Source organism: Cheilinus undulatus, linkage group 3 (genome assembly GCF_018320785.1).
Source record: "Cheilinus undulatus linkage group 3, ASM1832078v1, whole genome shotgun sequence".
Classification (NCBI taxonomy): domain Eukaryota; kingdom Metazoa; phylum Chordata; class Actinopteri; order Labriformes; family Labridae; genus Cheilinus; species Cheilinus undulatus.
This window is the reverse complement of record NC_054867.1, coordinates 39,614,766-39,632,266: the sequence shown is the minus strand read 5'-3', so window position 1 is coordinate 39,632,266 and position 17,501 is coordinate 39,614,766. Positions and strand designations below refer to the sequence as shown.

Sequence of the window (17,501 nt, the reverse complement as noted above, 5' to 3'; positions counted from 1 at the left end):
TAATTCATTTTTTTTAAATATGTGATACCTGATTTGCCTAATTAGAAGTAAAAGGAATATTTTTAGAGCTTTAAATAATATTCTTTATTTCATAGTGACCCTTTTTGCAGTTTCAACCCCTGAAAACCTGGATGCACCACCTGACATTTGCAACCAATTTCAGATTTTACAGGAAAATACTCAGACACATGTGGTTGCTTTTATTTTTATAACAAAGTGGACATGTGTATTTTCAAAATAAAGTTAAATGTTTTTCGGTAAAGTAGAATTTTAGCAGTTTTACATTGGTTGTGTTTAAAGGATCTTTAAAGTATTTCATTTGGCCATAAAGGTCAGCTAGAGGCAGATGAATGATAAATTATGCTACGATCTGTTTTAACTCTTCATTTCAAAAGGAAATTTCAGTGATTATAGTTGTGCCAGCCTGGCATTTAAGAACTTGCTGGACAAACATTTTTGATGATCTTACTAACTAAAATATGATCCATTTAATGAAGTCTATTTATTACCTCCACCAAGGAGGTTATGTGATTAGGTGGGTTTGTTCGTTTGTTAGTTAGCTTGTTTGTAAGCAACATAGCTCAAAAAGTTGTGGACGGCTTTTGATGAAATTTTCAGAAAATGTCAGAAATGTCCAAAGGATTCAGAGATTTTGATTACATTAGGATTTATTGAAACCTATTTGCAGAGTCTGAGAATAAACAGCATCAGACCCTTCCTGCTTGCGTGTAATTATCATAATATCATAAATATCATCACTCCCAAAATCTAATCAGCTCTTCCTTATGCCATTTCTGACATTTCCTGAAAATTTCATGAAAATCCATACACAACGTTCTGAGTTATATTGCTAACAAACTAACTAACTAACTAACTAACAAACCCTCCTGATCACATAACCTCCTTGGTGGAGGAAACAAGACTGCTGTGATATGCTGAATTTTTTTCTTGTGTGAGCTTTGACAATGTTAATACATATAAACAGATAACATTCCAGAGCTACACAATTTTGCCAGATTATTCCGGATGTATCCAGATTATTTTGATCAATACTGAGATTATGATTACTAATCAGTCATTTTTTGATTTAAGGGACTATTTTCATTGCTTATTTTCATTTCGAAAGACAGTCTTTATGCGCACATCCAAACCAAACTGGGCAAGTGCTGAGCCAAAAGAAAAAAATGAACAGCAAGAAATGTCTCAAACACTGCAGGGCTCCAAAACTATATTTAGCATCAAAATAGTGACGTTTCTGCACTGATGCTGTTCATAAGACTAAAGTGATGATCTAGAATTTGATTTTAAAAAAGCAACTGTCTTCGACTGTATAGCTGCATTTCAATTTTTTGCAAAATAAAGCGATATTTCTTAAATTTCAACCAAGTACAGGTGTGCTTTGAATGTTTTTCCGCTGAAGGGAGTTTTGGGCATGAGCCTTGTAAAAGACTTAGCTGCATGGAAGCTGGACGCTCAAATCTAAAGACAAAGGCAACGGATGATAGTTCAGAGGCAAAGTCCGTATGGCAGAAGCCAGGTATAAGGGTATAGTATGATGTTAAGAAAAGTCTCATCTCCTCTTCTGTCCACACATACTGCATCATGTTGTCTCCGGGTGAACTGGTCACGTGACACTGTACATTACGTCCTGTGGCTTGTAAATGCGGAAAAAGTGTTTCTATTGCGCTTTCACAATATATTTCTACGTTGAAAAATCTCCTCATGAGAACGTAAAAACTTTTTAGCAATTTTTGAGAGGTTTTTTGAAATTCAGGTGTTTCCATTACTAGTTTTTTATTTTGCTATTTAGATTTTGCACATTTCATGGTAATGTAAACACAGCTTCAGTCTACATTTGTTCAATGCTCTCATGGCTTTAAACTCGGAAGCATGCTGACCCGCTGCACCACAATGGCAGCTGTAACCCTCTGTGACTGACATACGGGGATGTCTTCGGTCTTGCATCTTAGTGGACTGTAAGCACGGATAGCATTCAGTAATCTGTGGTATCAAAGCCAATAATAGTGCCCGTGGGCTATGTCAGGAATACTTTTTAATTGATTTTTTAAATACATTTTAATAACCTCAATGATGGACCATGTGTGCAAACTGGAAAAGGTCTGCAACTGTCTGTGAGTGTGCTGGCATGCAGGCACATCCTCATTACTGCAGGTAGACAGAAACTCTTCAAAATTTTAAAAAATGGAGATTTCTTGTTTAACACAACCTCATTACTCCTACATAGGCCATTAGAAAAGGAGTTCCTTAAACAATATTACAGCTGCAGAGAGAGGAAACGATTTTAAATCCGTATGGTTGAAAGACTTTGATAAGATAAGGAAATGATTTGAGTTTAACCCCGTGTAACTGGGAGCTCCAGAGTACAAAGAGCCATAATCTGGCTTTTTTTTTAATTTACTGAGAATGGGATATTGCCAAGTATATATTTACACCATTAAGATTTTTAATATTGAACTGTTCAACCATACAAACAGCAAATATACACTGACAACATCAAAGCCCTGGACTTGAACAACTTAGAGGTATTTCCTCCTCTTACTGCCTCACACAGTAAAGCACAGACAGCACAGGTCATTATGATGGACTGCTCTTGGTAATTTTCTGTCCTCACTTTTATCTGTTAAATGCCCACGACTTTAAAAGGTTACAGAGTTAACACGGCATTTACTGTGCAACTCTGAGAACCAACACACAGAAACAGCCATATGTGCTCCTAGTTTTACTTTCCAGCGAGAAGAAGAGAAAAGAGAGAGAGCAAAGACGAGTGATAAGAAGGAAACAAGGAGCCGTGTTTTATATTAACCTTGCTAATCCATTCTCCTTCCCTCTATTACTCTCTCCTCGCCTTCCTCTTCCTCTTTAGCTCTCATTCGTCTTCATTCTTCCCTAACAACAGGCTGCTCCAGGCTCCCATTACAATTATGCAGTCATCTGGGGATTTGACTTTACAAAAAGGTCTTCAGATGTACCCGATGTAGCTCCACAGTCAGAAAATAGAAAGTAGAGAATCTAAATTGGATTTAATGATAGTCATTCCCTGCCAACTTCTCTAGTGTGTGCATGTGTGAGGGCTTTTGTGTATGGTGGGGGGGCTTGCTGTAGATTTAAGTGTCTCCTCTTCATATTCAGTCACCCACAGACGGATGAGCTATCACAGAAACAACCCCCAATACTAATATGCCTCGTTCCCTGATAGGTCAAAAGGAAAACTTCCCCCTAAGAAGAAGACAGAGTTCTGTTTTTTTTTAGTCCCTGCACAACTCTGAGGTGCAGTGTAGTCGTCAGGGTGTCGAGGCTGTAAATGGACTGAGGGCGCGCCAGTAATGGGACGGCAAAGTCAAGTGCAGCCACACTTGGAGATGGCAGGTTGTCGAGGAGGGAAAAAAGGATCCAAGACCAGGGACGTGAGGGCAAACCAAGACAAAAGGAAAGAAAAGAAAAGAGGAGGTGGAGGGAACAAAAAGGAAACTGACAAAGAAAGTAGAAAGGTGGAAGAGGTAAAGAAAGGAATTAAAGGAAAAAGTCTTGCTTGGCGTTTAGGTGAACATCTCATGTGTTTCCACCTGTAAAAAGCTGCTGTCTGACTGTGGGTGGTTATGTTGCAGCACACAGGCTAGATTTGCTCCATCAACCACATATGAGAAAAAAGGAAAATCCTGAGAATCCATCATCGACAGGCTCTGGACAGACTCTCAAGAAAGCCCATTAGGACTGGCTATGAACAGACTAACTTTGACGTAATTTACCTCAAGATGTTCTTCTCCAGCCCTGAAATACTTTCTCATCTTACTCAAACTTTTGGTAGAGAGGGATTTTTCTGAAGTCTTAGAAAATGACTTTAATGGTCTCATAAGAGTTGGGATGACTACGTAGTGTATTTGTAATAGAAAGCCTGCAAAGGGCATCCTTTTCAATGACAAGGACAGTTACTGGGGTTTAACTGAAAGGAAGAATAGAAAGGATTTCTCTAAAGCTTACACAAAAATATATTGCATATTTATTACAGATATTGCATTCACAAGCTAGGGATAACCATAATAGCATGACCTCTGACCTCTAAAATCTTATCAGTTCATTTTTCAGTTAAGGTAGAAATCTGTGCAAAATTTAAGTAAAAAAGGGATGATTCTATAAAAATAAAATATTGAGACCAGAGGTTTGGAAGCAGAAGAAAGAAGAATAAAAGAAAAATCTACTTGTGAGCTGTTAAAGGATTACCAACTTTAAGATGTGGATATGAACTTGGAGAACAAGTCCTGCTGTTCCAGTCTTTAAATATGATGTGGTATAAATCAGTCCAAATGAAGCATAATTACTTTGTTTCAGTTTATCATTATGTTCATTATTACTACTTCAATGCAGATTTAGTGCAGCTTGGATAGTGTGTAATATATCTCATTTGTGTCCTCCATGAACATGATGATTGTTGTTGCTTCTGTCCTTTTGGTTAACTGTGGTGGCACCTAAATGTGTTCAGCACCTGGAGTCCAAGACAATTTTTGCAAAGGGGACAATTAAGTGTATCCTATCCTATCCTATCCTATTATATACTGTCCTATTGTGCTGTATGGTATTGTATGGTATATTGTATGGTATGGTATGGTATGGTATATGGTATGGTATGGTATGGTATGGTATCCTTCTATCCTATTGTATCCTATCCTGTCCTATCCCGTGTGACTTATCATATCATGTCATTTTGTTCCCTATCCTTTCCTCTGCCATCCGATCTTAACCTGTCATTTCATATCATATCGTACTGTATCCCGTCCCATCCTATCATATCCTATCCTACTGTGCTTTGTAAAATAATATGGTATGGTATGTCATGGTATGGTGTCCTTTCCTACCCTTTCTTGTCCTATCCTATCCTGGTCCTTCCTAAATGATCCAATCATACCATTTCATATCATACAATATCCTTTCCTATCCTATCCTTCTGTGCTGTATGGAATGATATGGTATGGTGTCCTTTACTATCCTTTCCTGTCTTATCCTATCATATCCTTTTCTGTTGTATCTTATCTCATCTTATCCTATCTTATCCCCTCATGAGTCACAAAAGGGACCAGAAATTGACATTTTTTAAGCTCTGCAGTTTCTTTGACCATGTTGTTTCACATGGCCTTTCTAGGTGCCCTTAATTTATAAGAATATATTCATGTAAGGATAAGAGGCAATGTGAAACAATACAATTAGATAACCTGGCATGCCAGATAGACTGTTTCACACACAATTGTTTTGGATATCCTTCATATCAGCTTGTGTAACAGCCATACAGCTTTTTTTTTTTTATAAAAGTTGTCCAGTTCTCATAAACCTGCCTCCAAAGCTGTATCCATGCAAATCTTTACAAGATGCCACTATCTATCAGATTGCAGTACATCTTACACCCATAGCTACTGCCTTGTTCTCTTTAAATGACACTAATGTGACCATAAAGAAGAGTTTCAGCTTGAAGCTTTAAAGGTGGATCCACCTGGTGACCAACATGGAATCTGACTCATTCATAGGCTTTAGATACGATACAATAAGATACGATACGATACGATATGATACGACACGATATGATACAATATGATACAATACAATATGATGTGATTTGATACGATACGATAGACCTTAAGACACCTATTTAATGCTTTGGACCTTAGTGCTGCTACATTTATATTTGCATCTATGTAAATATGACTACATATAATATGACTTACAGACAACGATCTGTCTTTCAGAAATGGATTGCTTTCTGCAAATAATACCTTTTGTTATCTTTTTTGAAGTGGCATTTTTCATGTGTGGGTTTTTCATAAAAGGAAGAATAAAATCACACGCCTGCCTTTAACTTCTGGCTTTACTTGATTTGATGATGAAATGAACCTAGACTTGACTTCTATTAGACTTTATAATTTGTGTCTGAGGACTCGACCAAATTCGACTGACACCTCTGGCCTCGGGATTTCATCAGTTTGGGGGAAAGCTTCCTTCAACAAACTGTTTTGGCTCAATGGACCATCACAGAAGATAAAATACTCATCAACATATCAGTGCAACCAATTGCAGCGCTCTTGCACTCAGAGCGGGATCAGAGTTAGTTATTCTTTCATATTTTTTCTTCTCTTGTGTCAAGTCGAGCTTTTGATCAATAAGAAAAACAGCCACTGCTCGACAGCGCTTCCTCTTTCAAATTCATTCACTTTTTACGTGAAGCTTGGCACAAAGAAGCAGTCAGTGTTGTTCCCCCCGTCTTTCTCTTCTTTCATAAACCCTGCACGTATGCGCAATCATTATTATTACATCTCAGTCTTCAGCATTCCTCACACCTTCACAGGTTTCTGACGGACAATTTCGGAAGCATCAAAACTAATTCCATTAGTTTTGATTCACGTCTGGGAAGCAGATATTGCTCTGCCTCTCTGCTGTTTCTCTGATGTGTTTATCTGGGAGGAAGAGCAGGAGGACAAGGTTAAAGAAACCTCTCAGCTTACGTGTCCAGGAGCACTTAAGGCAGCTCTATATGGTATAGAGTAATCCTTATTTCCTTTTCATTTGAAAAAATTCCCAAAACTATTTCTCTCTCATATCCGATCTGTCTCTCCCTCTCTCTGCTCTGTTCCCACATCAGTCTATTGAAGGAGTTATCCCATTTATCTCTTTGCCACCCCTCATCATAGACAGATGGAGAATCAAAGTGTAAAACTTTAACACAAGTCTGATTTCTTTCCTGTTCCTTCTAAAGAATAAGTCGAAAAACCATCTTTTGTTCCTTTCCTCCTCAAAGAAGACACGACAATCTCAGTATAAAAAGACTCACAATTTAGAATAGTACATTCTCATCTGAACTTGAAACCCTGAGAACAAAAACTGAGGGCCTATTTCAAACATGAGAGGGGAGACAAGAAGAAATCTGATAGAAACACAAAAGGAAATTCAAGAAATGTCCAAAATGCCGGAAGAAAAGCAAAAGTTTTAACACCTATGTGGGTTTTTGAGCAGTTATTAAATGAAAGATCTATTTTAAACCTGTTCTCTAATACATACGAGGTAGAGTATGAATCCATCTAATGCTTGACAAAGTGTTGATCGTTACTTCTTTAGTCGGTGATTATTGATCTGTTTGTTGTTTGTATTCAAATGCATGTCCTTTAAATATGGAGTTGGCCCTCTTGGAAGCCTTACACAAGATTTTGGAAGGTTTCTGAAGGAATTTGTGCCCATTCATTCTGTGGGCATTTATAAGGTCAGACACTGATGTATGACGAGAAGGCCTGGCTCGCAGGCTCTGTTCCAGTTCATCCCAAAGGTGCTCAATGGGGTTGAGGTCAGGGCTCTGAGGAGGCGAGTCAAGCTCTTCCACACCACACTCATCATGTCTTCATAGTCCTTGCTTTGTGCACTGGGGCACAGTCAAGTTGGAAACGAAAAGGGTCTTCCCCAAAGTGTTACCATGAAGTTGGAAGCATAGCATCGTCCAAAATGTGTTGGTATCCTGAAGCATTAAGATAGGCCTTCTCCAGACCAAGACTGCTTGAAAAGTTGAGTCTGGGTCCACTTTAATTCAGACTCTGGTGCAGTTCAATTGTAGTCAGACCCCAGATCGACCTCAATCCAGCCTAACTGCAGGAAGCATAAGAGGGGCTTGGCTGCAGAGCCAATAGATGCCCCTACCCTATCCAATACAAACCTGTTTACATGGGGCATGGCCGAATCACTAGGCCATCTGCGCCCCATTTAAGCCATTCCTAACCCACCCATACCATAACCCTAACCATTAACCAAGATGGGGAGGCTCACCAAGAGAGCGTCTAACTCTAACCCTAACAGGAAGTGTAATTCAGTTTTTCTTTGAAAGTTATTGCCTGTATTTCCATCCTAACAGAGGTCGTTTTCTGCAGCCAGACTGACTTAGGAAGCATTGTGCCTTTTTTTGGATTAAACCAACTACCAGAGTCAGTCAGATGTTATAAAAAAACACCTGGAGGATCTTTAGAAACAATTGCTCAAGTGTCTTTTTCTTCCTTTCATCAGGCTGCTGTCAGTGTAAGAAATATTACAAAAGTAATGAACATCTAGCACTTCCCACACTTTACCTGGGCATCGCTCCCAAGTTGGTCAATTTATTCATTAATTTTTGGAGAAAAAAACTGAATCTGAAATCAACTTATAAACACATACTCTCCACTCCACTCCACTGTGACAGATGCAGACACTGCTGTGGAACAAACTTGTGACTTTACTCTTGTGTGAATGAGCTGGTTGTTTTTGAGATGTTAAATATCATCTTCTGATGTTGTTTATTAAGCGAAGTTGGTTGGTATTTGCTCCACATATTCCTTTATTTAAGATTTAATAGGAAGTCAGAAATAGTAATTTCATACTTATTTGTCATAATGCACATGTGCTCTGGCATTTTTTACGGCGCACACACAAAAATGCACTTTTTAAAAACTTTTTATGGGGGGGCTTTGTATTCCTTTATTCCGAGAGAAAGGCAGAGAATAAAGTTGGAAACAGGGCTGAGAGAGTGGGGAGAGACATGTGAGAAAGGAGCCACAGGCCGGACTTGAACATGTGCCACCTGTGTGCATGAGGCATTACCTATCTGCCAGGCATCTGCATCCTGAAAGTGGTCTTTAAATTTTTTTCTCCCTCATTATAAGAAATTTATGATTGAAAAGATAATGTAGGTTTTTGTTTTGTATATCATATGAGGTGTCATTTTTATTGAAAGGAGGCCTCAGTTTAAAATAAGACGTAGTGCTGAGAAGTAGTCCACGGAAGTAGAGGAAGCTGAGCAGTGCTGGTCTCTGCTCCCTGGAAATGCAGAGTGGAAGTTTTTATGTTATGGAGATGAGTTTGGGCAGTTGAACTTGCAACTGAATGCAGTCACATGCCACTTACAGTTTTTAAAAGGAACGTTTTTTTCTGGCTTTGAAAACTTCGAAATTTTACTGCAATTTTGAAAATACTGTATATGAGGTATCGCTATTAAATAATGAGGATAAAACTTTGTGGTTCACAGTCACACAAGTGTGATATACTAAAGGTTGGGTATTCATGCACATCTGCTGTAAGTTTCCAATAAGTGACGCCTTTATTTCATGCTAGCTACAGATTGAAGTGCACATGTATTTACTAAGGCGTCAGAAAATAATTAGCTAAAATGTTGTGCTGTGCATTAACGTGACAATTTTTGGTGAAACTGAACAAAAAAGCGGCCAAATCTTGCCTTACATTTACTGAGCTGTAGGAGGAACACTGACTGTCACGTGTGCTTGAAGGGCACAAAAGGTTTTGTGAAGGCACAGAGGATGTCCACGACTATGAACGTTGTGGGCGCCCATGCACATCAAAAACTTAAAAACATTCAACAAATTGAACAGATCGTTCAAAATGATTGATGATGCATAAGAATGAAAGCAGAAATGGCATCCATTGATAAGAGACAGTTTGGCAAATTTTGCATGGAAATTTGAACTTTAGAAAAGTGTGTGCCAAAGTTGTCCCATAAAACTTCTGACTCCTGATCTAAAGGAAAAATGCAAGCAAATTTGTGGAGACATTTTGGAACAAATTGAAGCAAACACGATATTTTAGAAAGAGTGATTGCACGCCAGTGTTAATTTCGTCGACTAAATCTATGACTAAAAATGTTCGATGACTTTTGCCATTTTTTCAATGACAAAAACTAGACTAAGACTAACAAAGATAGATCTGTGATGATTTAAATTGACTAAAAGTAATTTAGTTTTCGTCAAGATGACTAAAACTAGACTAAAATGTTATGTAGTTTACATCGAACATTCAAAATCCATGATATTTCTCCACTGTGGGAATATCTGTCAAAAAACAATGCAGCTGTAGCTACTCTGTCTTTCAGCTGTAGAAAGCAGGGATCCCAGGTTTGGTGCAGAGAACACAGTACCATGATTTGGCACCAGGTTTAGGCAACAAAACAAATGCTTGGACTGAAAGAAAAGACCAGAACGTGAGGATTTTTTATGGACTAAAACTGATTAAAGCTTTTTAAGTTTTTGTCGACTAAAACTAGACTAAAAATAGAAAAGACTAAAATGTGACTAAAACTGAAATACATTTCATCTAAAGACTAAAATTCAAAATAGCTGCCAAAATTAACACTGTTACACACAATGAAACTTCCAAATCTTCCTAAACAATCCTGGGACAAAATGGTAAGTGCATTGGAAAATGCCATCGTCACCAAAGCACGACAAAGCGAGTCCAAACCAAGGCCATGTTCTTTGACATTAAGGGTATAATTTTGGAGGGATGGGTTTTAGAAAGGTCAATGGTGAATCAACACTGTTGCAAACAGATTCTAGAAAAAATGTCTTTATCAAGACAATGCACCAGTGGTGAGTTGATGCTAAATTCTACATATTGTAGCTTTAAAGAACGAGATCATTCAAAATGCACTGATGTTGTGTCAGGTCTAAATGGGTTAAAATTCCAAGAAGCATTTTGGGGAAGGCAAGGTCTCCATTATGACTCCTGCCTGAACATTATGTCCATGAAACCTACATTTTCACAGTTTTTGTGGAATAACTAATCTCCATCAAGGCCTGAATAAAACTCTGTCTAATATCTTTTGGATCAGGTTGTTGGCACTAAAGTAGCATGCAGATCATGTATCTTGCAGCCAGAATACAAATCCAGTTGAAAGACTGGAGGCACAGCAGCAAATTAATGTCTATGATTTGGAATAAGATGTTTAACAAACAGCTATGGGTGTAATTTTTGGCTGTCCATAGTTTGAGTTTTGGTCATTGGCACATTTCAGACAGACTGAGTTTTTTTCTCCCACAGAAAAGAAAGACTTTGAAAAAAACATCAGATTTTGTGTGTTCACACGTAGTGCAGCAGTAGTAACTCCAGAGTTTGGGAGACGAGTTGGCAGACATTCACCATTAAAGACTGTATTAGTCATCTTCAGTGACCTTCCGCCCACCCTGTCTGATGCTCTGACCTCTCTTTCCTCCCACGTCCAGAAAGCCAGACTGGCCAGGATAAGAATATCCAAGTCCGGCAGTGCCAACGCCTTCATCCAGAGCAAACGCAACGGACTACTCAACGAGCTGCTGGAGCTGACGGTAAGAACGGACCTCTGACCTCTGACCTTCTGACAGCAAAGTGGGCGAGATGATTACTGGAAAGTCATTTTTTAAAGTGTGTTCATTAAAATGCCAGCAGATTGTGTTTCAGTGAGAGATTAATCATATTGTTCCCTGTCAAACACCCTTCTACTAATTATTTCAGCTCACTGCAACTCAATAGCTTGGAAGTAGCAACTTCACACCAACTGTGCACACAAAAATATCTACACACACACACTAAATGACAAACAATTACAGCCATAATTAAGCAAAGGACAATTTGGAAGTCATTTGGAGGCTGGGAAAGTGCAGCAGAAGTTGGATTCATTACAGTCTTGTGGGTTTACAGTTCAGGGGTGATAGCAGAGGAGTTATGACAATAATCCTCTATGAGGGCGTTATCAGCATAATCACACTGAGTTCTTTTCTTAGTCGTCTTTCAGCCTTTAACTTGATTTAATCCTTCTCTGCAAAACTGGCAAAGTCAAACAACAGAGGTTGTCTTTGCTTGCTTTTTGGTGATAATTCAATGATTAGAGCATACAAAGAAGCATCTTCAGAGAAAACTTCAGGACTACATCCATCACTCACCAATGAGACTGCAGAGGACATCTAAATCATGCAAACTCTCCCATATCACGTTCCAGGAAATACTGAATGTTTCTTTTTTTCTACACCTCTATGATCAAATACGACTGTCATAGATTTTCTTTTGTGATAATTGCCTCACCATGGCATCTAAGCAAGACCGAAGTTTTAAAGACCATGTTATAAAAGTTTTCAATTTTTCAATAGTTTTTTTTTTCTTTTTCTTTTTCTTTTTTACTCCTCAGTTTCAGTTTCAGTTTAGTAATCATTCGTTTTAGCTCTGGATGGCCAAATAAGTTTCATTTGTGTTTTCTCCAAAAAAGCCCTGTGTTGGACAAGGAAAAATACTCCACTCCAGAAGTATTGGAACAGTGAGGCCAATTCCTAATTCTTGCTGCAGACTGAAAACATTTGGGTTTGACATCAAAAGATGAAAATGAGACAAGAGATGAACATTTCAGCTTTTATTTCCAGGTATTTACATCTGGATCTGATACACAACTTAGAAGATAGCACTCTTTGTTTGAACCAACCCATTTTTCATGTGAGCAAAAGTATTGGAACATGTGACTGACAGGTGTGTTTTGTTGCCCAGGTGTGTCCAATGACATTGATTATTCAAACAATAAATAGCTCTGAATGTCTGCGCTCAGTTAAAGATTTTGGGTTTTGCCTGATAAACAAGCAATTGTGAATCTGAGAGAAGATGGAAAATCAATCAGAGCCATTGCACAAACATTGGCCATAGCCAGTACAACCATTCAGAAAGCCCCGAAGAAGAAAGAGACCACTGGTGTACTCATTAAAAGTTGTGAATGGGTAGACCAAAGAAAACAGCATCAGTTGACAACAGAAACATGAGAGCTGTAAAGAAAGACCCTAACACAACTTTTAGTGTCATCAGCAACAACTCCAGAGGACAGGAGTGAAGGTATCACCATCTAATGTTAACAGAAGACTTCATGAACAAAAGTACAGAGGCTACACCAGAAGATGCAAACCACTCATTAGCAAAACGAACAGGAAAGCCAGGGTGAAATTTGCCAAAAAGTGCAGAGACGAGCCTCAGACATTCTGGGACAAAGTTTTATGAACTGATGAGACAAAGATGAAGAAAAGCTAAAGTTTGGGGAAAGAAAGGATCTGCTCATGATCCCAAACATACAAGCTCATCTGTGAAACACAGTGGAGGTAATGTCATGACTTGGGCTTGCATGGCTTCTTCTGGGACGGGCTTATTAATTTTCATCGATGATGCAACACATAACGGCAGCACCAAAAGGAACTCAGAAGTCTACAGAAAAGTTTTCTCTGCCAATTTCAAGAAAGATGCAACCAAACTCATGTGAGATCCTTCATGATGCAGCAAGATAATGACCCAAAACACACTGGCAAAACAACAAAGGGGTGCATCAGAGGCAGAAAGTGGAAGGTTTTAGACTGGCCAAGTCAGTCTCCAGACGTAAACCCTATAGAGCATTTTACTTGCTAAAGAGGAGACTGAAGGGAGAAAACCCCCCAAAACAAACAACTGAAAGAGGCTGCCGTGAAAGCCTGGAAAAGCATCAAAAAGAAAACCATTAAAGTTTGGTGATGTCAGTGGGTCAAAAGCTTAATGCAAGTAAACAATCTACAATCAAATATTTAGTCTTACTGACTTCAATCTATTCTAAATCTCTCTGTTCCAATACTTTTGCTGACCTACAAATTTGGTGTTCTGTTACAAATAATGTTATCTTCTAAGTTGTGTATCAGATCCAGATGTAAACACCTGGAAATTAAAGCTGCAATGTTGATCTCTGGTCTCATATTTGTCTTTAGATGTCAAACTCAAATGTTTTCAGTCTGCAGCAAAAATAAAGCAAATAGCCTCAATGTTGTAATACTTTAGGAGGGGAGTGTTTGAAGAGAGAGTGGGGGAAGACATGCACCAAAAAGCAACGGAAACTGATCCAGTGATCAGTGTGTTGAGGACCACAGCACCTTCTCTACCCACTGAGCTTAACCAGTGCCTTTAGTTTAGTTAACAATCAGTGTTAATTTTTCGTTTGTTTGTTTTTCTAGTTTTTCTGAGGGACATGCCTTCAATCTATTATAATGTATAGCATGTACCAGCAACCTCTCACTACCCCGCTAAGTACTCATTCTATCTAATTTGGTAAACACAAACACATCTTAATGAAAAAGTGTCAGACTGTGGTTTTAAAAGGAGCTAGTTGTGTTTGTACATGGATTAAAAGGATTCATTATTTTTGTGGACACTGCAAAGCAATTCCCCTAATCCACAGTGTACTGCGACACAAAAAGATGTTTAGAGTACATTTGTTGTTTTTTTTTTTACTGATTATAAAACAAACTGAAATTGAAGACTGTTGCCTCTATATGATCTGAAAAGGAAAAAGATAATCAGTGACAAAACAGATTATTTCTGTAAAGTTTTAAAGCTTAAATCTGCTGCCATGGGGCAGGTATAAGACGAGGCCATTAACAGGCAATTATAAGCAGACTTTGTTAATGTTTTCCCAATAAGAGATTTTCTGGGAGTAGAATTTCAGACTGAAGAAAGCAGGAGATTATTTTTAGCCATAAAGCATTACTTACACATGTAAAGAACAAATTAAACAGAAATGTATTGGAATGAAAAATCATTCCAATATGAAGGTTATTCACTGAAGTTTTAGTTAATGATTGGTGGAACTTTAGTCGGCTTGCACTATCATGAGTTTCAAGCATGTGTGCTGCAAGTTGGCTGCATCTCCTGCTGTCATAGACCTTCTTTTTCATAAGCTTTACTTCCATCAACCTGAAGAGACTACATTTAAGACTTTTATTTTTTTAGCCCAGTAGTTCCACAAATTTTTCTGGTGGGCCCCCGTTCACCTGATGAAAATATTTTGAAGCCCCTCTTGCACACATTCACATATATTGATAAACACTGAACATAGACTGACAGTGTTAACTGACAAATTCCTACACTCATTATATTCTTTATGTCATGCCTTTGTGTTGTCTACAAAAGTACAGAATTGCAATTATAATATAAAACTTCCATGTTGAAACTGCCACTTGTTACTCATTCTTAATGTACAGCTTGGATCTGTGATTTGCTTGGTTTAGGCAGCACTAGTTAAATGTGGCAAAAGGACAGATCTGGCTCTCTATAATTAAGCATTGTACATGTAAACTTGTCACAGTTATACGTCTTTGGTTTAGTAATTGTAATGTCTGTTGAAGAGTCATTGTTTGCCCTGTGTTTACTTGTCAAGACCTAACAAAATTTTCCCACGCTTTAGTAATGCTAATTATTGTGCATTGACGTTATTTAGACTTGTCATGCACCCCCTTAACGTCCAGGCCATGGGCCTCAATTTGGGAACCACTATTTTAGCCTAACTGAGCTGGGAAAATGTCAGAATGAAAACATTCTGTTCAAACAAGGTGAGTTTCTCAATAGAAATGTTAAAGATTTTACTTTGAAAGGCACAAAAAGCGAAGTTTACTCTAGTTTTATTTAGCTTGCCTGTGACAAAGTCTACCAGTGAGGAAGCAGAAAGCTTATCGCCTTCCCCCCAGCCAATCACAGCTTTTTCTCTCAAAACAGCTGTGTATTTAAATCGGATGTACTTTTTACTAACCCCTTCTTGCATTAATGCTGATGCACCACACTGCTCCTGGCAAAGCTTAACCTCTTCCACCCCAGCCGCCTCCTTTATAGCATAAAGGTTGTTGCACCCTAATTGCTTTTGAACTAATTTCATTGTGTTCAATAAACATTGTCATAAATGCATCTATCTATATGGGGGTTTCTAGCCGTGCAGTCCCTGGCTGAGAGATGCAGGCAAGCCATTGACATGTCACGATGGCAAGCCATTGGCATGTCACGATGTCACCCTGACATGTTAGATCTTAGCCGTGAGGTGGTGTCAAGACACGGCTGCCCTGCATCATGTCTGAAACCTGCTTTATGCACATGGAGCAAGCCAATTAGGGGCATTTACCTCTGCTATAGACCCAGGTGTTAACTGTGAAGAGGACGGAGTGTGGGCCTTGATTATATGTAGGCATGTTTTGGGTGTAGCATCACCTAAAACAATCATAGTATCACTTCATATTGTGAGAGCAGTGTGTGCCTGCCAGCTGGTACGTTTGTATTTACATTGCATATTTTAGTTTTTATTCTTTAATAGGTCAGCTGCCTGCCAAGATGCTTTGAGGTAGGTGTATGATAGAGTCCTTGATGGTTGAGACAAACATCCTGTTTTATGGTGTGACTTTTAACAATGACTATTCCATAAGATGACCAAGTTTTAGCTGGGTTGAATGCATTTCTTTAGAGGAATTTGATAAATTACGATCCCAAAATTGACCAAAACACACTCAAATTCAACATAAATCCTACATGGCTGATTCCACCATGTTCTAACTGGAAATTTGCAACACTCAATCCTCTGGGCCTTTTTTAACAGTGCTAAATTTTAGAGATTAACAGAGCCAGGTAGGTTTTCCCCCCAGCTTTTTCTCCAAGTTTTCAGTTTGTTATGCCAAGCTAAGCTCATTACCTCCTGGCTCTAGCTGTGTACTGTAATTGATACACAGAGATGAAGTATTGATCTTCTCTTCTTACTCTCGGCAAGTCAGCAAACGCATTCAAAGCAAGCAACCACAGCCATCGTTCTTCTCCTCTTTTCACTCGTTCAGCTATTCAAATATGTCACCATTATGGAAAACGTGTTCGGTAATGTATCAGCACACTGGCCATATCTTTAGCATCCAGTTCATCGCTCCTGTCTTCAGCGCCACGCTCCCCTCCTTGCAGGTTGTTACTGAAATCCATTTGGATGTGATCGAGTCCAGTGTGAAGGCTCACGGGTATGTGGAAGTGGTTAGAATTATCATATAAATGCCATCTGTGAGCGCTGAGAGACCCTGATCCCTCTGCATGTGTGTGATGAGACTGCCAGAGTTCTGCTGCATCAAATTACAGCAGTGTCAGTGCTGTCAGTCAGTCAGATCGGTGTTATGGGTCTGAGGTCACTGAGAGTGAGGAGAAATGACTAAATGACTGGTTCTCCTACAGCCTGTGGTTAGATTACAGAAGTTCTGCTCTGCTGCTCTTTTATAGTTTTCCCTAAAGGTCTTTTTCCACTTCTTTTTATTTGTTACTTTGGTCACATGCTGCTTATTGATTCCCAAGTTTTACCCAGTCACAGTTACATTTTGTTTCATTAACATTTACCTTTTTTTTTTTTTTTTTTTTTTTACTTCAAAGTGAGAGGATTTTTTTCTGATTTGGACTCATGTTTAACTTCTCTTAACTTGGCTCCTGAGCTCCAAATAATCAACAGCAATGCTGATTTTGCCAGTGTTTCAGAGACATCCAGCATCATGCTCTTTGATTACATACAGCTAAAGCAGCAGTATACTCTCTCTCATATTACATGTCTATTACTCTGATTAATCCATTCAGATGTGATGTGATGTTTGCATGTATACACCTTTAAGACAGCATGAGATGCTGGCATGCTTCATTCCTTTATGTGCATTTTGGATGATCTAATTTTTAGGACAAATAACTAAAATGCTACACAGTGGGATTTACTAAAATGTGTTGAATGCAGATATAATAAAAATGATAATGGCTGACAACCTCAGCAATATAGAGTCTGACCACAGAGGTGTTTAAAATGGCAATGAATCAGACAGCAACCCAGATTATGATGTGACTGTAGATAAGGCTCATTGAATAAAGGGCATATAAAGGGCATTTTAAATGTTAATGTT

The 17,501-nt window shown here is 38.6% G+C and overlaps 1 protein-coding gene across 1 annotated transcript in view; it reads left to right on the top strand.

Moving 5' to 3' along the window:
• Positions 1–17,501, top strand: part of LOC121507214 (potassium voltage-gated channel subfamily D member 3-like) — a 194,714-nt gene that overhangs the window by 164,532 nt on the left and 12,681 nt on the right. Inside the window, exon 4 of the mRNA XM_041783427.1 lies at positions 11,028–11,129. Coding sequence (XP_041639361.1) covers positions 11,028–11,129 — 102 coding nt within the window. The remainder of the gene's footprint in view (positions 1–11,027; positions 11,130–17,501) is intronic.